The 25,027-nt window shown below is 37.5% G+C and overlaps 3 protein-coding genes across 8 annotated transcripts in view; 2 read left to right on the forward strand and 1 right to left on the reverse strand.

Annotated features, from left to right (window-relative positions):
• Window positions 1-16,795: 16,795 nt before the first annotated feature.
• On the reverse strand, window positions 16,796-21,358 carry LOC108552981 (uncharacterized). Of its 6 annotated transcripts, XM_017907699.1 has the most exons (8): window positions 21,104-21,211; window positions 20,960-20,966; window positions 20,660-20,866; window positions 20,193-20,319; window positions 19,822-19,919; window positions 18,130-18,349; window positions 17,407-17,965; window positions 16,796-17,333 (listed from the first exon to the last, which is right to left on the reverse strand). In XM_017907699.1, the coding sequence occupies exons 3-8, from the start codon at window positions 20,696-20,698 to the stop codon at window positions 17,003-17,005; spliced, it is 1,374 nt and encodes a 457-aa protein (XP_017763188.1). In that variant the 5' UTR covers window positions 20,699-20,866; window positions 20,960-20,966; window positions 21,104-21,211; the 3' UTR covers window positions 16,796-17,002. The 6 variants fall into 6 exon arrangements, with proteins under 6 accessions (XP_017763188.1, XP_017763191.1, XP_017763190.1 ...); XM_017907702.1 differs by lacking the exons at window positions 20,960-20,966; window positions 21,104-21,211 and adding an exon at window positions 21,344-21,358; XM_017907701.1 differs by lacking the exon at window positions 20,960-20,966 and having other exon boundaries at window positions 21,151-21,221.
• Window positions 21,359-23,909: 2,551 nt separating this feature from the next.
• On the forward strand, window positions 23,910-24,362 carry LOC108552974 (probable RNA-binding protein 46). The gene has a single exon (XM_017907690.1). The coding sequence runs from the start codon at window positions 23,910-23,912 to the stop codon at window positions 24,360-24,362; it is 453 nt and encodes a 150-aa protein (XP_017763179.1).
• A 264-nt stretch (window positions 24,363-24,626) lies between these two features.
• Adsl (adenylosuccinate lyase) overlaps window positions 24,627-25,027 on the forward strand; it is a 31,484-nt gene continuing 31,083 nt past the window's right edge. Inside the window, exon 1 of the mRNA XM_017907724.1 lies at window positions 24,627-24,656. Within this exon, the coding sequence (XP_017763213.1) occupies window positions 24,652-24,656 (5 nt within the window). The 5' untranslated portion in view covers window positions 24,627-24,651. The remainder of the gene's footprint in view (window positions 24,657-25,027) is intronic.

Raw genomic sequence — 25,027 nt, forward strand, 5'->3', positions numbered from 1 at the left:
AATTCTCAGAGTATCATCTACGCGATGTATCATCCATACGATGTATCTCTGGTAAACGAAAATGCTCCATTTTTAACTTCACCAATTTTTCTAACATCCTATTTACAACTACGATGACAAACGGTATTCACCTGTATCAACTTCTATTAATTACTCCACATATTTTACTTTACGTCATTTAACATAAAACATCCTCGATTAATCGTTGCAATTTCGATTTTCAGATGCCATAGAAGAAGAATGCTTCGTAACAGGTTAAATCGCAGAGCCAAAAATAGTTACGAAAAATGGTACGAAACACTGATTTCTACGAGAACACACTTGGCACTCTTCAGCACGAAAAATCGTCGACTCACTGTTGCTGCTGCGAGTAGAAGCCAAAAGTGCTTTGTAACAGCTTCGAGTTTGGTAACTCGAAGAGAGGAGAAAGGGGGAAAAAATTGTGAAAACGGTACCAAAAAAGCGATCAGCCTCTCATGAACGCAAGGCATACTTGTTCCCGTGGAAACACCGTGGAAGGTGGCAGAGTGTAAGCGGCAAGATGAAAGGGACCACTCGTTGTGCGTTTTTCAGCCGCACGCTTACGAGATCTCATCTGTGACGTATTCGTTCACCACCACGTGTTCACACGTATACGTGTGTCACGTCCACGCGAAGGTTGGACGTATTTAGTGCATGGCCGCTAATTGGAAGACGCCACAAGAGGCTGAAACTGGAGAACACCCGGTAGCGAGCGGTAGAAGTTCGGATTTCGCTTTATTGAACTCGAGAATCCGGATGTCCGCTTTTACCTCACGCTACGCGCGAATCTTCTTCGAGCTATGTTCAAGCCGTGGTAATTATTTTTCAAACGCTAACTCAAATTTTTCGGACGATAATTTTTAGCGTCTACCATTCTTTATCGCATGTTCATTTTAGCGGCAGGATATTAGATAATATTCGTTGATTATAATAATTTATATAAATCAGCGTAAGTGTTAATTGTAATCGTGAAATGAACCCACGTTTATTCCATGATAATTATTTTTCAAACGTAAACTCTGATTCTTAAGTTAATAAATTGAATGGTACTTCATGGGTATCATTTTTGTCCCGTGCTTTTATTCCGGAATATTCATATTATATTGGTGTTATTTCAGGTAAAACAGAACGGGATTAATCGTGATCGCAGGACTCGTAAAAAACCCAAGAAACAGGATTTTGGTGGACGATACAGGAAGAGGGAGGAGACGAAATTAGAACGAAATTAGGCAAGGCACTTAGGCATCGGCACTCAATTGGAAAGCACTTCTGGATCAAGGTGCTGCTCTTTTAAGGACCGAATATCCTGCTTCCCTACTTCCTGCTCTTCTTCTCCTTTTTTTCGTTTTTCTCGAGTGCGTCAACTCGAAAGAAAAAATTTGTTCTCGTCTGGGCTACGATGCGCTAGTCGAGTTGCTGTCGTCGTGTGAGCAATCTCTGTCTCGCTTATCGTGGCAGGCAGATGCATCAAAGTGCATCCGTGATGCGCATCATGAAGGAAACGACCTCCTAAGTTTACATGGGATCTCACTTTTGGGACTGCAGTGACCGACTCACCTTTCAATTTCCTTGCGTCGAGAAAAATACTCTATTTTCCATTGTACGTGATTGGTGTGTCTTCTAAACTCTACTAATTACAGCGTTATAGAGTATCTAACCTTAAGGGGCTTTTCATACTCCAATTACGTCAAAATTTGTTGGCAAGCGTATGAAAATTGTTACTGATCTCTCAAAACTTGATTTTCTAGAATATTTCTGGATTCTGGTTAGTTATTTTTTCGTGTTTTTCTACTGTGCTTCTAAAATTGATCTCTTCGTTCTTCTAATTCTGCAGAGGACATAATTAGATTAACAATTAGACTAGAAAAATGCGACATTTATACACGAAACGATAATCACTTTATTACACAAGACTATAATTCATTGACACACTTGGTGTTCCCAGAATATTAAGTACTTGCCTTTAATTAATACTTCCGGTCGTCAAGATCCAATAGTCTTCTTTTCTTTTTCTTTCGCCAACTTTTAACGAAACCTTGTTAACAACGCTATTCTCAGCTGTATTTACCTACTTCTTAACATTTTAGTCTGCTTCCGGAATTTTCACGAATCTCACAAGCCAACTAAGTCCTTTTTTCAAATCATCTATAAAGTCTTTTCTCACGATTTACTTCAAAATCTCTCAGCTCTCCCACTGTTCGAATCAAAGCTCAGTCAGGTACCCATAACTGCATGTCGACCATCGTATTTTCAAAAAGGAATTGCACCACGGTCCATTTCTTTCACAGTGATATCTCGAAACTTAAAAGAATAAATCAAAAATTTAAAAAGTTGATTCGACGCTATACCCGTTAAACTCGAGACCTCTGATTCGTTTCGCAGGATTTCGGCAACTATAACCCCGTGGCTAACGCCGTATCTCCTCATGGCGGCCATCATAACCAGCCATGGAGAGGCGCGAGAGTTGACGGGGGTACAGGAAAAGGGGGAATTTATTCCCGGACATAATACCGAGTTTATAACCGAGTTAGCGAAATCGGCTTCGCGCCCCGCTTATTCCGCAGCCGGAAATAACGACGGTACCAGGAGCGAGGGTAGGGGAGGGTCGGGCGGCGGACGGTGCCTTGATTAAATTAGGGGATGATCGCGCGAAATTAGAGACATTAAATTCTATACCGGCACGGTCGCTCGCGAACACGTAGTTCCAGACTTTCCCTGATTTTCCCCTGATTTTCGCCCGGTATAGGTACTCAGCCAGCTGGAAAATCTTTGTTTCCAATGGCGCTGGTTGTGCGGGCATTTAATTGAATTAAGCTGGAAAAATTGCCTTAAAAATCTCGAGCAAACACCTGTCCTACGTTCCCTTTCCCGTTAATGTCATTGGCTATGGCGTTTCACTCGAAATCGTAAATTCGAAAAGAATATTGTCCGATTGGGTGTCGTTTTTTCAGAAATTTATTACGAGTGTTTGGGTACGTGCGTTTGTCAGTCCTCGAGAGGAGATCGAGATAAGTGTCTGCTGTAATGTATCCCTTGACCCAATTAGTTTATGGCGAGTAAGATAGTCTCGAAGGAACTTCGTAGTTTAGGCGAATTTTTATATTTTCGAGAGTAGTGTGGTGTGTATGTCGAATCGTTTCTGCGAGGTACTGAGAGAATGGTACAGTCGGGTTAGAGGAAAGGTTTCACACAGTGGACACGATTATGGAAATAAATCGTATCGAGGTAAAAAGCTGCACGAGTGGAAGCTGCATCTGGTCGAGAGGGATAATGCGAATCTCGAGGCTCGAGATACTCGTGAAGTTGTCGACGTATAAAACGGGTGAAGAGGTTGCGATTGGCTGCTGAAATTGTGAAAGCTTTACGACGTACCGACAGGGAGATTGACAGACTGTTTACTGTCAGCAGACCTACGACATCGCTATATAGGCTCGTTAATGGTACTTCGTCGCTTATTGCGCGTTTGCCTTTCCACTTGAATAGCTCGGTCGCCTGATAATGTTATCCAATCGCTCTGGGAACTATACTCGGGGATGTGAGGATTTTGCAATGGAGAACAGTTGCGTTTTTACGTCGAAGAATCTTTTATTTTGGCATTAATATCTTACTGATACTTGCAGATGAATCCAACACCTGATAACAATATAAGAAGAAGAAGGAATGATGAGACAATACAATGACTACAGGGAAAAACTCAAAATTGGAACCTTCGAGCAAATATTCCAAATTAGGTAAAATTAATATCCACTTTGATCGAGATAAATGTATAATTATATAACAGCAATTCATATTCGCTATACTACATTAATTAATATTATGCTTATGCACTCTGTGTAGGTACAGGGTCAGTTCGAGGGAGGCACGTTCCATATTTCACTCGTGCATCTTTCTATAAAATCGATTAAAAGTACAGGTAAGCACAATTGAATCGTTTATTTATTGTAAATCTTTATTAACTTACATCATTGCAAATCCCACAGTTCTATACGTCTGATTCCCACTGATTTGTTAAAAGGCAAAGATATAGAAAGGGCTCCAAAAGAATAAAAATACACAAATGTAATAGATGCAATACAAAATGGACAGCCTGAAGAAATAGAAGAATTTAGCAAAATCGATGAATAAACTTCAAATGACTTTCTCGTTGATCACCTGAATATTTTATTTTGAATTACCTGCGAGGAAGATGAAGATGGCGATGAATGAGAGAAAAGGAAGACGGAAATGTGGCTGAGATATGGAGTCGAAAGCGGAACTCTGGATTAAGTTGGCCTCTCAGCTTTGGGAATATAGGTAACAGATCGTTAAGCTGGAAGATCGAGGAGGTCTGGCGGTGAAATTACATTTTTTAATTATGGCCGGAGCAAGTTCATAATTGGTGCTCACTACGCGGGGGATGAAACTTATTAGTCGGCAAGGCTTTACCGTCCTGGGGGATGTAACACGGCCGGCTTGCGGAAGGATAACGCCTCGCTACTTCCAGGGACGCATCCGGATACTCCGTGGCTTGAAAATATGCACGAGGTTAATTAATTTCTTTCGCCTGTTCCTCGTTTCTTACGCTTTCCCGTTATCTCTGCGATCACATTTCTAATGCGAGCTTGGAGAACTTATCATTACGAATATTACCCTTTTATAAAATATTAACTTGACCAGTGAGCAGTTAGAAACGATGTTTCTAATTAGAATTATTTACTATAGATCTAAATGACCACAATTTGATAAAACTTTTTTGGTTTCAGATGTGATGATTACCATTATACAGGCCCTTTCATGAAACTGCGCTAGGCTATAGCTCTTAAACAGTGAGAGACAGAAGAAGGTTTCATTAGACAAAGTTAAAAATTATGGAATGATAATCGTTTTGAAGTACACGATTATTCTGAAAGCGAACGCGTTTCGATGATTTCAAAATCAACTCTATTTCTGTATAAAACTGTACTCTTTTCCCATCGTCGGATGCCCCTTATCCTCTACGAGAAAGTAGCAGGGCACTTAGGTAGAAAATTAATTTCACTTCGTCGAACGTAAATTGGGAACACTAAAGTTAAAGTATCGACATTGTTTAAGTTTATCTAATGAAATTTTCTTCTATCTCTCGTGAAACGCCCTGTATAGGTATTAAATACACCGATGTTATTTCTTGGTCCACCCAATATTTCTGAATTTGAACGAACATAATTATAAATTCAATATTATTACCATTAACGTAAACTGTCATATCGTATTCTCTGAACATAAAACACTCTTCTTAAAGAATGGTAACTTGGACTCCAAACTCGCCTGCAATATTATCAATATTCCCATAAATAACTCTCCAAAGATCCTACGGAAAATTAAATTTCCCATAATAATTAATGACAATTGCAATTAACAATTACTACCTACCTTTCTTAAGAACTTCAGTGTTACGGAAAACACAAAATAAGGCAAGCCATGTCTAAACCTCCCGAATCTCCGAATAACCACGTCTCTGTATCGTTAATAAAAGTTCCAAGATATTTTGAAAAATGATCACAGACAGATGGCGAGAGAGGAAGGGTAGCAGCGGCCCTGACACTAATCCAGAGTTAGGTGGCAACATTTTCTCGTGTACCGTGTAATATACAGAACTGGAGGTTGTACGCTGTTGTACACGCGCGAGTGTCTTTATATGCATTTTTGAACAAGCACGGAAGTTACAGACACGGACGGGGTAAGATGCAGAGCGCGCGTTAGGGTTGCTGAAACGCGCTTTTCATTCCCGCATTTTCGTTTTCACTTTTCCCGAAAGAACACCGCTCGCGACCGCACGACGAAGCGCAGGACGAGCAACGAAGACGACTTACTCGATTCCGCCGCCAAGTATCCGCGACGGCACGTGTTTGCTCAGAGGAGAAACTGGTTTTCAAATTGAATCGTTGCTTTCCATCTTAAATATCATACGCCAGAGGTGCTAATTTCGCTGATTAACGCTAGCCGACTTAGTAGCATAGAAAACTCCTTTGTGCGCTTCAGGAAGCCACGAGGCTTGCGAAGACAATCATTCGTACGTTAACGCAGTGAAACGTCTCGAAGTCGGGAATTTTTATTAGCCTAAAATCGCTTTTAACCTACAGGGTGGGCTAGTGAATTACGTCAGGGTGATTGGCTTTGTTATTTTTTGAGATACGAGGACAAATTTATTCATGGATATTATGTATACAGAGGTAGATTAAAGGAGTGTTAACGCAGTTCCAATTTTTGAGGAAAAGTTTATTTAAGGATTTCATGATTTTCTATAGTTATTCTTCTTAATGGAATGGTATTGTTTGTTATCTCCAATAAAATAATTAATCAAAGTCGACAATGAATAGTCGAGGAATAATCTAGATTCCAGATTCGAAATAGAAGCATTAAATTTTCCCTGGAATGAAAGAGAATTTGTAAGAAAATCGTATATCTCGTTCAACGGGATTAAATATGAAAAGAGACGAGGAAAACGCGACGTTTTATTCATTCTATCGCTTCTCCCTTTTCCTCTCCGTTTAATATTTTCTTTTTCTTCGTTTCTTTCTCAATCTCCCTTTTCCCTGTATCTCTACAACCATTGGAGGGTAAGATGGGGTTGAGTCTCGTTACAGTAGCGTTGTCCGTGTGTTGGTGAGGGATACATGAAGAAGTAAATAGACAGGTGGTGCACACAGCACGTACACAGGGGTATCGTTGGTGAAGGGTCGATGGCGTAGTGAGAGATCCACGGGGGTTGAAGGGGCGGCTAGGTGGTAGGTAGCAATAAGGTGCTGGGCACCGCGCTGTTACGACCCCTGATCTAGTGATGTCATGTATGAGGGAACAGCTTCGTGCACTTCCACCTTGAAAATTATACGAAACACTTGCAACGCGTTTCATCCGACTGGCTCCGTTTCTTAATACTTTCGTACCTCGATAAGGTGCACACTATACGCGATCTTTTTCGTTTCCTGCATTATCACAGCGGTTGACATTTTATCATCGGAAATTTTATTAAGCAAATATCGAAAAGGATTCATTTTCGATTGCAAATTTCCTGTCTCCGTTAAAATAATTAGGCTGCGCAATTTACATCGGCGATTGGTTAGAAATAATTTAAGTAGTATAAGCTAGAAATTTGTCAGACACAATGTAAACAGCACTGGTTAACCATTGTTCAAGCGTAATTTAAGTAGTACATGCCAGCGATCGGTCAGACGCTGTTCAAAGTAGCATAGGTCTGCGATTTGTCTGACATGTTTAACATATTAAAATGGTTTCGAATATAAAACGAAGGACAAAAATTATCGAAGTGACATTTTAGAAACGAAATCGTTCCTAAACTTGCTCGCAATTCCCAAATTTATGAACGAAAAGTGTAACTTTTTGCTCAATTGTTTGAAACAGCTTTGAGGATTGAACGAGAAGAAAGAAATCGGAGTGATATTTTCGGAACGAAATTACTTCTAGCTCATGCATATTTGATGCGAGGTAAGCAGTTCCGCCGGGGTGGTCCGGTATTTGAAATGGAATAAGTGGTAAAATGCGTAAGATATCGTTATAGCGTTCGAGGTGGTTGCACGGTTTATGTAAACTGCATTTATGCAGCGTCTGAATTTAATTATATATACGTGGCAGACGAAACTATCGCGCAACCCTGGTCCTAATTGCCGAAATGCTTACTAATTAACTAGCTCGCACAGGCCAGATCATTATATCGGTTACTGAGCTCTAAACGCTATGTTTCTCCACCTACCTGCTACATTGCGTATTATACCCTTCCAACCCTTATTTCACCATTACACCGACATAACCGAAGATCAATTTGAATATTAAAATACATGGAAAGTGTGGAAATACACGAATATTCTTTCTTTTGCAGGAATTTCTACCAAATTCTCCATCCCTGATAAAAAATGAATCCACCGACACAATCATGTAATCAAGATATAAATTTCCAAGGGAAAAATGAACGAATAGAAATAAACCAAGGGTTGATTATTACGCTAAAGTACTCAGAGAATAATGGTATTGTATCTAAAATACGTTATTAAATATCTACGATAAGGATGGAGGAAGCTTCTCGATATTTTCAAATTAATTATTATTAAACCCTCACGTTGCAGAGAATGGTCGACGAAGGCAGCCAGTTTCGCGGAACGATTTCCAAGACGTAAAATCTTGAAAGGAGCGTCAGGTAAAAAGGAACAGCCGCCGGGGGCCATGATGGCTCTGACCTTTCTCGCTTATCTGCGGGGCCAGAGAGAGAGATACCCGGGTCAATACTTCTCGGGAGGGTTTCCACGAGGAAAGAGGGGATTCGCCACCCCTCGTTTCTCTGCTCGCCGACGATTGGCGGTGGCAGGAGGCGGGATGGTAGTTCTACAGGGGTGGAAACAACAGATAGATATTTGATTGTACGAAACAACTTCACTGAACCATCAGACTACGCTTACCTTTGCATTCGATAAACTGCTAAATAATAGAAGAACTTATCGGTCTCGCAGCATGGAATTTTCTGTCTCATCATCCCCTTCGTATCGTCCAATTCTTGCACGAAAATTTGTATAATATTTAACAGATGTAGATGACGTTTAATTTGTTCTTTTAACCATTGTTCAAATTAAAATATTTGGCAGTAGACTTGTAATTGCAAGCCAAGCTGATGAATTCCATTTCTTGAATTTTTCCAAATTTTAGTTCAATTTTCTATATTTAACATAAATTTCTACTCTCTGTTTCATGCATGTTAATTAAATTACAATTTTATTTGCAGATGCATATTTTCAGTTGCTGTGAAAATAAGAAATCTCTTTGGTAATACTAGTGTTCCAAAAACAGAAGAATTCTTACAGATTTCACTCGAAGATCTCAGAATATTTGTATCAACTTACAGATTACTGCAAGTTTAAATATTTTCCAGAAAAGTTTGGCAAATTATTTCCACCTAAAATTCTTCCCTCGATCGGTGTGCAGCGAGAGATTCCGCTGAAACGAGGAAACCGAGAAGAAAACGATGGAAGTTAGCGAACCGAGTGATACGAATTCAGTAAGAATATTAGATTTAATTTCAATGATCGTGATTTATCTTTCGCCGGTTAAGCTCGGTCGAACCGAGAGAGCGGGAGAAGGACTCACCACACCTCGTTTCAGAGCTCGACGACGATTGGTTCTGGCAGATCCCGGAGGATGGAGATAGAGAAGGTGGCCCAGAGATGAAAACGGCAGGAAACGTTGCGGGGTGCCTTGGAGACGCGAGAAAGGAAGCCGATGGAGGAGCGACGAAGACAATGACTCGCCCTTGAGATCCATGGGGATGAGGCGGCTCGTGAAACGCCATCATCAAGCATTCATAAGGTGTAGCGGCCTGTTTATCAGAGAAATACTTTGCAGTAGATACCTTGGGAATAACTGACGCGTAGAACCTGTTATGCAAACAGTTTTCCAAAAGGAACCTTTAAGAACCCTTTGGAAAGCTTGAATTTTCTTAATGTAAATTGCCCAACGAATTATCGTATTTTAATTCGATTTCTAGAACGTCGTTTATCGATTGTGCATTATCCTCTATGGAATAGGGAAATCTCGAATTTCTGATATAAATTAGACTTTTTTTATTCGAGGCACCACTCGGCTGTTCCTGTCTATAAAATTGATGGTCCTACGAGATGACTCTTTTATCCTCTCTTTCAGCGACTAATGATGTGGGCTGAACGGTACTCCATCCTGCAGACACGGGGAAATGATCGTCATCCATCAACATCGAATCGATACCGTGACACCCGTCGATTTTTCTTCTACGGCAGAAATAATTCCAGTCTGTTTAAGAAGAAAGCACTTCTCGTCGAAGGACAATCTAAGCAAGAGATTCAGAATTAATTTGGAAGTTCCCAATCGTAATACTTTGCTTATAAATTAACTAAAATGTAAGCAATACTATCCAACATTCGTCTAACTCAGTGTATCTCGACCTTCTTGAGATAATGACACAGTTTTGACTTAGGTCCACTGCGACATATGATAATTGTTATAAACATAATTTTGACAATACGTTCTAAACGAGTATATTTCTCAAAATATCGACTATTCTTATCGCTAGTGAACCTTTGATGAAGTTCTTGCGACAGGTCGGTTGAGAAATACTGATTTAATTCGAACGCGAAAAATATTAGGCAGAAATCCGACAGTATACCACTAAGTTTTGTTATATCTGAGGATAAAATTGGTGAGGTATGAATTTTGAAAGAAGTAACTTTTATAAGATTTAACAATAAGCAGTGAAGAAATAATTTGCAAAAATTTTACCTGATAAAATCATTTTTAGAAACCCAGTCTCCGAATGGATTTCATCACGGTACCCCATGAACGAGGATCTCGCTACCGTCCGTTCGAACGATCAACAAAAACGAGCAACAGGGAAATATCGGAGCGCTTGCGAAATGATTAAATCCCGGAGACGGACGATGATTTCGATCGGCTTTAATCGCGTTTTACTTACAGTTGTGCTGTTCCTGCTTGTCATCTATGGGTTACGGCAATTTGGGATCCCTGGCTCGCATAAAACTCGCGGATGGTGTAGCATATGTGGACACAACACCCCGATGCTTCGCAGGGGTGTTGTCACCGCCGGTGGCTGCGTCCGTTTTGTCATTGGAATTTGATGATCCACCGTCCCGTAGGGGCTGGTGACATAAATATTTGCCTGGTAATCCCTTCGTGGATCCACTTGCCTCCACGACAGCGTAATCCCCATTGTTCCGACTTCTATATCACACCCTTTCGTTTTATTGCAGCCCTCGTCAGCGATGCTTTACGATCTGCCTTTTGAAAATAAAAGTCTTCGTGCTGGTGGCTGTATTGTGATAAACGCCTTGTACGATTATGATAGATATGTACGTATTCTTTTTAATGGTGGTTGATTAAATTCGAGAGAAATTGTATTTAACAATGAGTCAAAAAGGTTTGCAACTCGTAGTGAGTTCTTCATGCTAGACCCCATAGAGATGAATTACACTGGAATCGAATCAAAATTATATTTAACATGCACAAAATTTGAATAGATCCTAAAAATTTGGGTAATTTATTGTAAATAAAATAGGTATATCATTACTGATCGAAATGAAATAATTTTATAATGCACAATGTTTCACAATTGAATCACACAATATCTATATGAATTTTTAGAAATAATAATTTAATTGGAAATAGGGTACGAGTAAAAATCGTCATGGACGATAAAGCCGGGATCACGGATTCGCCGATTTCACGCTGAATTAATTACATTAACTGGAGTCAACCCTTTCTGCACCCCTGTGGCCCGACATCAGGTTCGGATTACCCTTCTGACAAGTGGAGATCCCCGCAAAATAATAAACGGAATTGTTACCATATGTAAAGAACATAAATGGTATCACGATGACAATCGGAATGATCTCTCTACGAGTTGCTCATGCTGACAAATTTGTCAAGCTATTACCATTCATTGTTAGAATTATAAAATTCTACCTATTATAAAATTCGACATTTTATATTATATTTCGAAGAATTAGATTTAAATTTTTATTCTATTTCGATGTCTCTGTAACGCTGTATTGATACGTAGTTTTTCGTGCTAGCAGTAGTACGATATAATATAGTATCATAGGGTAGCATATGTCGGTAAATTCGATAAATCTCCGTCTAATCCCATTTAAAGCGATGATCATGTATAATGCAGTGACTTTGTACGTCGTGGCACAGAGTCATTGAGAAATGATTAATGGCCCTCGTGTTCCTCTACTCTTCTGCTGTCGCTACGTACACCCATAAGAGAATTATTCCATCGATTTATACTACATCGAATTCATACAAATCGTTCTCTTTTATATCAGTTAATAAAATAGAATTTCCAGGGGAACTGACACCGAAGCACCAAACGAAAAATACCAAATAATACAAACCAAATGATAACGATAACTATCATACAGTGAACGAATTTTCAAACTGATATTATTTTACAAAATGGGAAAGCAGACAATCTACTCTACAAAAATACTGCCATAAGGTAACAGGTATAAAAAATTAAAATAAAAATCTATACTTAAAGGAAATGCGAATCCGTTGACTAATTCACCCTCGAATTATCGTTTTAGATAAGAGAAAATCTGTACATCCAAGGCCATCGTTACCAAAGTAATCAAAGGGACCATGAGAAACCTAAAGATGAAATTTGAAGGATGAAAATTTGTTTCCACGACAAATGCAAAGGTCCTGGAATTAATTTGGTCGCGAGACCGGTACACGACGATCCTCCACGTCAAAGTGTCGTCGTTATCAACGTCCTGTTCACCTCTCAGCTGACATACCATAAATCGTGGATCGACATGCTGCCGCAAAAAAATCACGCCGGAGCGAGAGAGACCGTGGTTGTTCTCTCCTGCAATCTCCAGGAAAATGAACGCCATAAATAAGCACGGTCGGCCAATAATTCCGTCGCGATCGAGCAACAAGAGTTTTTCATCGGTGCAGGCAGAACGGGGTGGCGGACACGGATGAAAGTAGCGATGGAACCGACTCGCCTTGTTCCATTCCCAACGCTGATATTTCGATTAATCAGATTAACCCTTTGCATGACGAGCGCAAATCTTTGTCAATAGTCCGTGTAAACTATCGCAATTACGTGCTATGTCGTGTGGCGAAAATTACACTTAACGCGTACTGTAATCAAAATTCGAAGAAACTGCGTAATTTTTCTACAATTTTATCGTGAGTGGAATATGCGTATAATGATTAACTAATGGAGTAACTTTCACCATGTAATTTTCAGTAATTGTGATGTTAGACGATTCTAGGTAATGATATCGTACTGAGAGAGCAAATATGACTCTGAAGAAAGTTTATGTACGTAAATGATGTACTTTGTCAGTATATGAAGTTTATAAATTACATTTGGAAATATGAAAATGGAATAAAATGTACATTATAGGTGAGAATATAAAAATAGAAAATACATGGTGAAGAATAAATATAATCTAGGAAGTAGTTTATGTATTAAAAGATGAACGTTGTCAGTAAACAAATGTTATAAATTATATCTATAATGATATATTAGAATAATTTGGGACACGGATCAAACAGTACCTGTACAATTATTTCATTTATGTTATTACTCGTGACAGAAGTAAAATTGAATCAATAATGTACAAAGAACAATGAGACATATAATAAGATAATAAATGTTATTAAAAAGATAACTGTACTATCGCAGGTGACATCAGGCCTAATTTTCAACAGCCTAGTAAAAAGGTGCGTTGCGATATTTCATATGAAATTAGAATTGTAAATAATGTGATAAGATTAAAATTGTGGAACGAGCGACGAGAAAGTTTGGAAAAAATTTGGAAAAATTTCTTTTTCGTACGAAAAGTAAAAAGTGAAAGCTCAGCGCAGGAGGGTATTAATCCCATCGCTAGCAGCAAGGGCAAAAGCACGATTGTAGAGGAGGTGGAGGAGACGGTGCCGATGGTAGGAGTATAGTACGACGCGTTTTGTAATCAAATCTAAAATTCCCAGCGCGGAGGAACCCGATGAAAGAGTAACCAACGGACACAATCGAATCGGGCTACGAGCTTGTCACCTGACTTCAAATAAGCGACCACTGTCCTGCGCTGTCTACGTGCAGTTATCTGCACACCTTTAGCCTTCCTTTCGCTATGGCCCGACCTCAGATTTCCCTCGGGAGCGGAAAAAAAACTATCGAACCCCTTTCACCGCCTCTAAAGAGTTAAAATAGTGTTCATTCCCCTAAACTTTCAGCGAAGTTTATTTTTCCTAATAGCAAGAAAAAATATATTTTCGAAATTGGATAGATACAAGTATCGTTCGATGTTTAATTATTTTTCTTTATATTTTTCAGTTCCTCGACAGTCGAATGACGTTTAAAAGATTCAAAAGTGTCCAGACGCGCACATGTTATGGTTTCAATTTGCCGCGTGTGGTAATGGCATGGACAACGCCATCTGTTGTTAGTCACTTTTCTTGACCAGAGTCACCGTTTGGTAGTCAGATTACAAAATGGGCGAGGAGGTAACCGCGCGATCCCATGTGTCTACGGTATATATTGCTTTACATGGAAATTGTACAAGAAAATCGATAAATAACTACATCTATTGACAACTTTAATTATTTGTAAGTAATTCTATATAAATATACTTGTATTTGATATATACTGTAAATTGGTTAAAAGAGCATGCGTTCTACGAGATTGTATGATATATTTTTCACGAATATATATCACATTGTATTTATTTAACATTATATGTTTTTACAAAAGTTGAATTTTCATTTTGTGATATTTTTAATTTGTTTAGGGTCTATATTGGACCAAAAAACCGGAAACATTATGAAAAAGGATAATAATTTAAAACATAAGAATGATGCAATAGTTTTAAATATTACACAATTCATTGCTGCTATACAATCACTAATGGCGCTGTATGTCGGTATTCGTCTATTCTGGACCATAATCAGAGGTTAGTATTAGAAATATAGAATGTGTAAGGAGGTTGCTTCGGGTATACGTGTTATATCTATATATGCGTATGTCTATACACCGCATATCTATACATACGCATATCTATATATGTAGCATGTTATATTGCTTGTGTGAAACACAAATATATCTTGAAAAGTAAAAATTTCTTAAGTATTCCTTTAACATTTATACTTATGAAATAATTTACTTTTTAAACCAAGAATAGCTATTATCACACAATCATATCTTATTAATTTACAAATTTTGTTCTTATTAAATCATTTTATTGAATTAGCCTGTGCCTGTTGGATTTACATTTGCTCTCGATGTAATTATATAGAAAATGCTAATTTATTTTTCGTTGTGCTTTTTTAGACATGTATATAATTATTCTTGTAAAAAATTTAGGTTGCTTTGTTAGATTTTTAATCGACGTAGGAGGTATAATGATTTTTTTAAAGTTGAATATATTTTTAATATTTGAGATTTGTGACTAGTTCCATTTTGAAGTTTCACTGTATATTCGGCTTTTTGTATTATTAATTCTTGAATAAGAGGGGAGATGGAGCCATAGTACAGTAGACCGTCGGTAAAATTAGTTACAGTTAGAGTTTGAGAGTTCATTACCAGATAGCAGTAGGGAACGATGCCAATTTCCAAGTCTTACCTTGTGGAGATAATTACTCAACGATAGCAATTTTCAGAATATATATACTCTGAATATATTTAGCACGAGCGTTATTGAACATTGGCATTCGTGAATATAGTAGCTCCCTATGAAAATAATAAAGTATAATCAGTCACCCGTGTCGTATCGGATCATTCGTTCTACAATACCGTGGGTAACCAGAGAAAACGTAAACATACGACTTACCGACCGTTGATCTCTTCTCTATACCATAGCAGCTTTGAATTGACTGTTGCTATCCTCGTGGTATCAGTGTTGCAGTATCCCTCCTTTACCCTCGTCGTTAATGTAGCGATGTCACATTCAACTCCAACACACACGCACGATGTCGTGTACGCGAGTGAACGTATTTCGATCGGTAACGAGTAAAAAATCGCGTGTGAACCCGTACGAACGTGAACGGTTTAGTAGAAGTACGATAATAATTTAATTGATATAAAAATATTCAACGTCCACTAACACAAGTAAAATTAAACAAATAAAACGTAAAAGATTTGTTTAAGTATTAAATAGATAATTAGAAACAAAAAATAAACAAATTAATTAAATTATTAAAAATAAATAAATAAAATTATTATTAAAGTTATTAAAATATAATTATTAAACAAATAACTAAAATGTAGTTATGGAAAAATAGTTAGTAAACCGTAAGCAATGTTTATGTGGTTGTAAATTAAATTATTTAAAGTGTTTGTTTACTAGTAATTAATCGAAGTTATTTAAAACGGTGGAAACATTGATGTTTACGTCGCGAAGTCCGAAGAACAATTAACCTGGTGCTGGGACTCGAGCGTCCTTATATAGGTTCCGGGAAACCTCACAGAGGTCAGCCAAAGTTCGAAATCGAATCGACACTCAAATTCCGTATTATATCTAATAATTCATTATCTTATTAATTTCTGGTGTAAATTTATATTTTACATAATTTACTATAACAATATATGCAACAATAGGTACGTCTTATTTGTTTAAAAAATTTATTTATGTGTTTAAAGCTGATATATCGTTGCAAACAATTTGATTATTCTTTTTAAAGTAAAATTAAGCAAATAAGGGTTAAAAATAATGTTAACCAAAGGGCCTCCTGTACCCCATACCCATTACTCATCGTGAAATAAGCTATATTTCGCGCTTTTTATAAATTTTTCTGATTTATTTAATTTATTTACTTTAGAATACTCCCGTACGTTTTTAATTGTGTATTTACTAGTTTTTCCAAAAAATACATAGATATAGAAGAAATTACGATGACTTACCGATAGTAGGCGTTTAATATTTAATTCTCTTTTCGTAGAATAAGTAGTTGATTATATCGTAATTGGAACTTTATTTTTTAGAATTTATTTTAGAAATTTATTTCTTCATTAATAGTATTGTTATAAAAGAATGAAATTATGGTAATCTTAAGTGAGTTTTACTAGTTTTTAATTTGAAATCTCGACATATTTCACGCTGTCATTAGCAGATGGCAGAACCTTCGAATTCACATCAATTCCTTTCATCTCTACCAATGGTAATACTCGACAACAGATTCCTAGCCATCACCGTACATGCGTGTGCTGCAATCTAGTAACTCACTGTCGAACTACAACTGGATTAATCATATAGTTCCAGGATTTAAAAAAAAACTCCTATTTTTCAAAAATTAAGCGTGATAGATCAATTTCGTTTACGATTTCGTATTCAGGGATGTAACCTTCACAAGAGTTACCCGATGGATATTACAGTTTTGAGAAAACTTTAAAATCTACTAAACAGTGTAATTAATGACTCAATTTGCACACATGAAATTATCAAAAATACATCGTAATACATTAATTTCTCGTGCGATTCGGACTCGAACCAGGAGTCTTCAGTTTCGTATCCTGGGGCCAATTATTGGCAGTGTGTCTGACGTATCCAGGATCGGTGGGTGACGAAGGTGTTCGTATATTGGGTGTCTGCGTTCCTGTGCTCGCTGTTCGAAGGGACGTAAAACATTCTTCCAGTATCTCGATTTCGTCCTTTCTTTGCACCATTTCTTTCCCGTAGCCCTTTGGTGGAGGTGGGACATTGAAAGAAACATCACGGTTCTTCTTATGCACTTTCGGCGACGTTCCCTTCATCCTAATTGGCACGTTGTCATACTGACTAATGTCAGAGTATCTATGAAATTACAAAATAATAAAAATTCTGAGGAAAGAGGACTAAAAATTCCAGTGTCCTATCCATTACCTACCTGTAACCCTCGAAAGCTTCCTTCGCGTCCCGCTCAACCTTCATAATCTTTACACCAGGGTTCATAATTTTTGCGAATATAGTCTCGTTCTTGCGATTCATTTCAACCGGGAATCGAGGTGTATCGATTTCATCTATTGGACGCTGATAAATGTCCTGAACTTTGTACATCACGGTAGGCATCTCCATTCTGTGATCCATCTTATAAGAGTCCCTGTTCGCAGCCTTTTGCATCTCAGAGTCTCGATACATTTGCGAGTCCCTGAGAGCCCTCCCATTTTCGAAATTCTGCGCGTACTCTTTCGGTTCTCTGTCAATGTGGTTGAAATTCTCGTTTTCTTCGTCGCTGTATGCATCTTTCTGATTAGAGCGACCCTGTTCCCATTTTCGAGGATCCTCTGATTGTTCTTGCGCTGAACTCTTTTGACGTCGTTCTCCTACTTTTTCGAAACCATCGTTTACGTTACCACTGTCATCTTTCTTGGTCACCACAGGTGTGCTTATATTTGGGGATTTTGATTCTTTTTCGGTGCTTAGAGTAGTCGTTATTTGTCGTTTGGCTATAATATTTGGATTGAAAATTATATATATAATTATTTTTGGATAAAATAAATTCAAAAAAATAGTAGAAAATATATCTTGTCTGTGAATCTTTTCATTTTATATTTAGTACTTCCTTTCCTATTTTAACTGATGTGATGTATGGATTGTTTCAGCAACGTACCCCGTTTATCAGGCAAGAGTTCCCTCATATCGTGCTTCTCCTTCTTCTTCGGCGTGCTCATCAGCAAATCAGCGATGAAAACCAACGCTGTCAGCAAGCACAGTGCTCCGAAAACTGCAGCATTGTCTATCAAATTCTCAGGGACATTCTCGATGGACGCCATAGACAGAGCGCCGACAATGCCGAAGAGAATCACGCCAAGTCCAAGGAAGAATATTTCCTGAAATAAAAATAGAAGACAACCTTCGCACACCTGTTGATAAGGGTCATTAAATGTTAATGACTTCCTCCGTTCGACATAGTCTTCGTTAAAAATCACGGGACCTCTCGCATTTCCCATTATCACGTAAAATTCAGGAATAACAGTGGAACAGCCTTCACACGTGTACGAGTATCAACGATTTGATAATTCCTCTTTCTTTTCAACGTTTATATACAATAACGACTGTGTTGACACTCGATGGAACATTTTCGAAAGAAACTTCCGTCATTTATACTACAGCTGTAATAACCATAAGTTTGTAAGGACTTCCTCGAGATCAGGAATACCGTGTCTTTGTTACATGCAAATTGGACTTTCAACGATCGCGTAGATCTACATTCAGAAATCATCACGATCCACCTAGTCTCGGTTATGAGTCATTGAGTCTCAGTAGCATACTTATTACGTAGCCAATCTCCATACCCCAAGGATGCTGTTACGTCTTGTCTTCTAACTCGCATTCAGGATACCTCTAACCTTGCCCCCCTATGACAACGTTAGCACGACACGACATTCTCACGCTGTCGTTGAAACTTGTGATCTATATTTGACCGATTTCTCGTTCTACGAATTCATATGCATAACTTAGATGAAACATGGAAAAAGCAACCTTGGAAAAAGAGTTCTGCTAACACAGTTCAAAGCGTCGTTGTTTTAGATCGATTATCCCTGAATAGCTAACGAACGAGGAGTGTCTGAGAAAAACAAGATTCGCAACCAGGAAGAATATTGAAAATGCGATCTGCCCGAGATTAGTATCGTGGGAATATTTAATTCATGGCCTTGGAAGAGTATTTGTTGCTGAGGAATTGAACGAAGGAAAATTATGCGAGCGAAATGATCGTTGAGATACTGGCAATCGAGTCACTTCCGTGATTCAGGAAAACGTAGAAAGTAACATAATCTATTGGCAATAATATTAAGTAATGGATCAAGTATCGAATAATAATTCCAATTCTTAATCTCACTTTCACTAGTGAAATTCGGAGAAATGGGGAGCAAGAAGTTGGCTCTGAAAATTCTTTACTTCCATAGTGAATTTTACTCGATATTATTCGTGAATATAATATGGAAATATGTTTATATAATTGGAAACGATATTCAACAGCAATTTAAGGCCTCGTCGTTTCCACGGTAATTAGTTTAATCGTTATTGTTAGATATTATAATAAATTGTATTATATCTGCTGAATTTTTGCACGTAGGATGTTGAATGAACAGAAAGACATCGGTGTGCGATAAAATCGGTTCCGTCGAAGGACATTTTGTCCCGTGAAAGAGAAAGAATACCTTGAAGAGACCAAACAATGAGGCTATTAAGGAAGATGATAATTAGCGAGGAAGAAGAAATTAGGAGGTCGTAAAATGCATGTCGAATTCTTCGTGTCGCGAATATTGTGAAAAAAAGATGGAAAAAGCAAGAGGTTTACCGTTTTTCGCCCATTAAACTCTCCAGTTGCAGCAGCAATAAGAAGACCCGTCGTGATTATTATGTAACCACCACAAGTAGCGGTTGCAAGAGCGGCGCCTAGATTAACAAAAGAAAAGTTGCGTGATTTGCATTCCTTTTTGCCAACATATGGAATTTATACATAGGCAGTGAAGCGGAGAATTAATTCGTAAATTTTTCAAAATGTTTATACAGAGAAATATGTTGAGTAAGTAGAATTTCTGACAGAGCTCGGGAAAATAGAGCATACAAATATTTTAGAGGTATACAAATTTGAAGATGCTAGAGGATTTACATATATTGGGAATATTTTTCAGCGGAAGAGAAAATGAAATAAAATAAATATTTAACCTATTGCACCCCATGTGACGTTGTTCAGGAGGGACCATTCTCTGCTGCGACTTCTCAGGTAATGGAACACTCGTCGACTCTCATCATCAGTCACCCTAAGTGCCACCACACAGGCAATACAAAGTATCTGCAAATCAGTTTTCTATAATTTTATTCGATTCATTCACGATTACTGAATTAAAAATTAAGAACGTGTTGGAATTCGGTTATTTAATCTTCGGTTGCTCCGTTCGCAGAGACAATTAAGGATAATTAATCGTGGGAGTATTTTGAAGATTAATCATCTTATATCGCGAGAACACCGATGTAAAATTAATTAACGAGACATAATCGGAATGCAGATTGCGCGTACGACAGGAATGGAGCAATTTTTCTTGAAATATTACTTTGAAGCAACATACATAAACATTCCCCATAACTTAAACAGCTTATGGTAGTGAAACAAATTATACAATTTCTTCACGCACCACTTCGATGATCCTGATGAACACTTTGCGATTCCACATGTCTAATTTCGGTTACCAATAATTCTCAGTTTCGCGATACTCATCCTGTTATTGTCAAATGTTCACAGTGTCATTAGACATCTTAAATAGCATCGGGTACAGTACTTCATAGTATAATTTCACTTATCACGGCCCGCATAAGTATAATTCTTGACCAATCCATTAACACTGTCACATTCAAAAGACAAAACGAAATTACACAAATAATATTTGCATATTAAAGGAAGGAAACACGTCTAATTAAAACTATCGAAGAAATACATCCAGTCTATGGCTGCAAATTTAAAAAAAGGAAAGAGAAAATGAACGAATCGAGTTTCGAAAGAATGGACAATTAAATGTGCCCCGATAATGAATTCGAGGTGAAACGAATTAGCACTCGATAAAAGGACAAGTGGAGCATACGCGTTGCTTTATTAGCAAAATTCGAAGGAAATGGTTTGAAGACGAACCGCGACGCGTGTCGAACGACAACTGAAGAGATAGAGAGGATCGTGGTTCAAGTTGCACGGGCTACGGTGTGTCGCGTAATAAGGTCTGCATACTGCAGGTAACAACAATGCTATTATCGTACGGTGCATTGGCGCAGCACGGTGTGAATTTTCGCAATAAATACCATGGAAATGGTTAACGAACTGCCAGTACCTTGAACCGGTTCGATAAGGTTTCAACGAACCGACGGAGACAGTAGAAAGTTCAGAGAAAACTTTTTATTTGAATACGACACTCTCCTTGCTACCTATTGCAATTAACAATTTCGCACGTGTATCTTTGAATTTCGTTGGTAATTTTTTGGTAAAGATAAAGTAAGGTATGTTCGATAAAATTTTTGAATCTTGGTAAGTTAGGTTTTATATTATAGGTAATATCGTAATTATTAGACGATGGTTCATGGAGAACATACCGTGCATGAGAAACGTGAAATGATTCATCAATGCAACGTGACAGCAGCATTGATCCAGCTTAGGTTGGCGTAAAAAAATTATAGCTATGCCGACAAATTGCTTGTTTAACTCTCGTGTAACACAGTTTTCTTCTTGAGTCACTAGGTGAATCATTTATAGATTGAAAATTAAGACTTGTTCCACTGGATATGTAGATTCTAGTCGCTGACTTTTTCTCATTACATCGCAATCAGTACTCGTGTTAAATTTAGATATAAATTTATAAACTAATAATAATTGCTATAATTATATGTAGTATATGATCCTTTAAATATACGTACATATATTTTATGGAATTATTTTATTATAAATCGTATTTTTCTAGGGATCGCATTAATTGTTGTAGGATGAATAATTTCAGAAATTTAGAAGAGTTTCAAATCGTACTTGGTATTTCTTTCCCAGACTCGAGTTTTAACGTGCTCGCGACGATTCGGAAACATTGTATCGAATATTCTAGCCGAGTGGCCGTTGATCTCGATCTTTGAGCGAGCAGCAGGTTGCCGAGGAGACAATGTAACATCGGGAACCTAAAATATCACGAGTAATCGTCGAAGCTGTATATGGAAAATTCCTTTGAATTTATATTCGTCAAAAGCATTTGTATTTTTGTCATTTTTATTTTCTGAGAAAAATTGCTTAAAATATTGGTAATTGTTTAGTGTAACATGGCAGATAAATTATCATAACATTACTGTAGTATCATAAATTATCGTATCTAATTGCAGTCTTAATTGTTGTTGAAATGAGATCGTTAATATTCACCATATTCAGTGACACCTTCAATTTGCAACCGCAGGTACTTAATGTTGAATAATAGAACAGAAAAATTCTTGTTTATTTTCAATTTCAGTTTATTCCATTAATTGATATTCAGGTTCTTTATTCCTCCAAAATATCTTAATCTTGCTTAATTAACCTCGACAAATGAAAAGATTATTAAGCAATTGTTAGCCAGAGATAATTAGCCATAGTTGGTGATTCAGGAGTTAAATTTCTTTATTTATTTCTAGTACCTAAATTAAAAAGTATCCACTATAGATAATTTAATAAAAAGAAAAATTTCACTTTTATTGTAAAACCAAGCTTAAATTTAATAGTTAAAGGTTTTTAAAACAATCAATAAGATATTCTCTAGATACAAAATAAAATTATTATTACCACGAAAAAGAATATATAGCTGAAATATTATACATTGATATTTTTGATTAAATACGTACATATGTACATATTTTTAAAATCTAGAACATAATCGAAGAAATCGTGAAAAGGGAAACAGAAGAAAACATAGGAACGTGATGGAAAGAAGAAGGATTTACTGGATGAAGGGAGAGACGAATATCATCTCCCCACCAAAGGCTAAATAAAAAATAAATTTATCCAATGGCAACCAGTCCGAAATAAGCGCCATCTGATCCCATACACTTGACCCATGGCACAGACGTGGTTCAGTGCATCAGTCTCTTCCAAACCGTGGTGGAATGTTTATTGATCATCGATCCCGGGTCTCCGGTTAGTATCAGTTCTCTGTGCCAGGAAGATCCTTGACAGATCAATTTGTTTCTTTATTCTCATTAATTGGACGAAATATGAACTTTCGATAGAATGACGGCTCAGTAAGAAAGTGGTAATCGAAAGAAAAGAAAGTGTCAACCAGTATTAAGAGCAACGACGTTCAGATTAATCAAGACGAAACAATGATTTCGACATTTCAACAATCAAACGGTTCCTTTAATAAAATTAACAAAGAAGACGATGGAAAACAAAAGTTGGGTGAGTGTTATCAAAAGTTATTTATAGTAAGAGATAGGATTCCCGAATTTTTGCTGCGAAATAATCAGTTGTGTCTGTTCGATCATTTTAATTCGTCCAGTCGTGTCTAAACATCGTGTGGTGACTTCTGTTCGATCATCATGGACGTGTTTTATCCTCTTTTATTGTAAAAATATAATTACTATCGAAAGCTTATCTGTCGACTGTAAACGACTTATCGTGAGAGTATCATCTGCCAAGGTATGCGAGAGCATAGTTCGTAAACCTTTTACATTTATTCAAAAGTAGAAATGTCTAATTCCACCAATATCGAATTATCACTGAAAGATACGTATAATGCAGACAGAGAGACGAAAATCCTATCCTGAGAATTCAATAGTAATATATTCTCGTTATTCGCAAGGGTATAAAATAATTCTAATTAACACTTTCAATTTAATTCAGCATACCTAAGAACTCGGAAGTCCATCGTGCAGTCACGAACTGCTGACATGATGCCGAACATAAGGGAACAAATAGAAACCAATTTAAAACTATTAAAATTTGTAGCCGATTCGCAGTTGACAATAACGCAAATTAATGGTCAAAGGAAGCTTGGTCCTCCTCTGGAATGGACAGGACCACCACCTAGCCCTAAATGCGAAATTTTCGTCGGCAGGATACCAAGAAATTATTACGAGCCCGAAATCGTCGGTGTATTCAGTTCCGTAGGAAAGATTTACGAATTACGCTTGATGATGGAATTTTCTGGCATAAATAGGGGTTATTGTTTCATTATGTACACCACTGAACAGGAGGCAGCTCGAGCTGTCAGAGAGCTGGATCAGTATGAGATTTGTCCCGGTAACAAGATCGGCGTTGTAGCGAGTCTTAATAATTGTCGGCTCTACATTAATCATCTACCACGAAACATCGACTCTGAATCGATCATAAAGGTTTGTTATTAATACCTTCTGTCTTACTCCACGGTTTTCTTTCATTTGTATTATTACCGACGAATGTCGCTCATTTTTTGTTATATGATTCCTCTTCAGAGAATTTATGAGATGACCGACGATATCGATAAGGTGTCCGTTTATAGAAGCTTGAACGGCTTCGTCTTTTACGCATTGGTTTCGTACAAGACCCATCGGGGTGCCGCCATGGCGCGAAGGAGATTAGTTCCTGAATCGAGGACGCTGTTTAAAAACTGCGAAGTGAAAATAGAATGGGCTTATGCGAACATGACGCCTTCGAATGTGGTGCGTATAAAAAGTTATTGAATTTACAAATTTCGCGCATCGTTTGTTTATAAATATTTAAAGGTAATTTCATTCGAATTATCTTTGATCGATGGAACTAACATGCTGCACGCGAATAAAATAAATGGCTAATTTGATAGAAAAAAGCTAAACTTTCAAATTAGTTTCGGGAAGTGCATATTTCTATGTTGTAATCGTTGTGTATCTATGTAAAGGGGTAGAAAGAATGATATGAATTTGGCGAAGAGAGGTCAGTGTTTGCAAATCGGCACCAGTGGCAATACGATTTTCCTTTTGCGCAGAGAGAACAATGACATCGGTCAATTATGGTCCCACGGTAAAATGGAACGTGGGTACTTTTCCTTGTTAAC

Source organism: Eufriesea mexicana, unplaced genomic scaffold, assembly GCF_001483705.2.
Source record: "Eufriesea mexicana isolate 0111107269 unplaced genomic scaffold, ASM148370v2 scaffold8839, whole genome shotgun sequence".
Lineage (NCBI taxonomy): Eukaryota > Metazoa > Arthropoda > Insecta > Hymenoptera > Apidae > Eufriesea > Eufriesea mexicana.

Bases quoted from the DNA above. Each gene is read 5' to 3' on its own strand.
- LOC108552974 (XM_017907690.1), top strand. From the start codon at position 23,910: ATGCCGAACATAAGGGAACAAATAGAAACCAATTTAAAACTATTAAAA.
- LOC108552981 (XM_017907702.1), bottom strand. From the start codon at position 20,698: ATGTGGAATCGCAAAGTGTTCATCAGGATCATCGAAGTG. The intron at 20,320-20,659 runs GTGCGTGAAGAA...ACTGATTTGCAG, and splicing joins TCATCAGGATCATCGAAGTG to ATACTTTGTATTGCCTGTGT. The intron at 19,920-20,192 runs GTTAAATATTTA...TTGTTAATCTAG, and splicing joins CGTCACATGGGGTGCAATAG to GCGCCGCTCTTGCAACCGCT.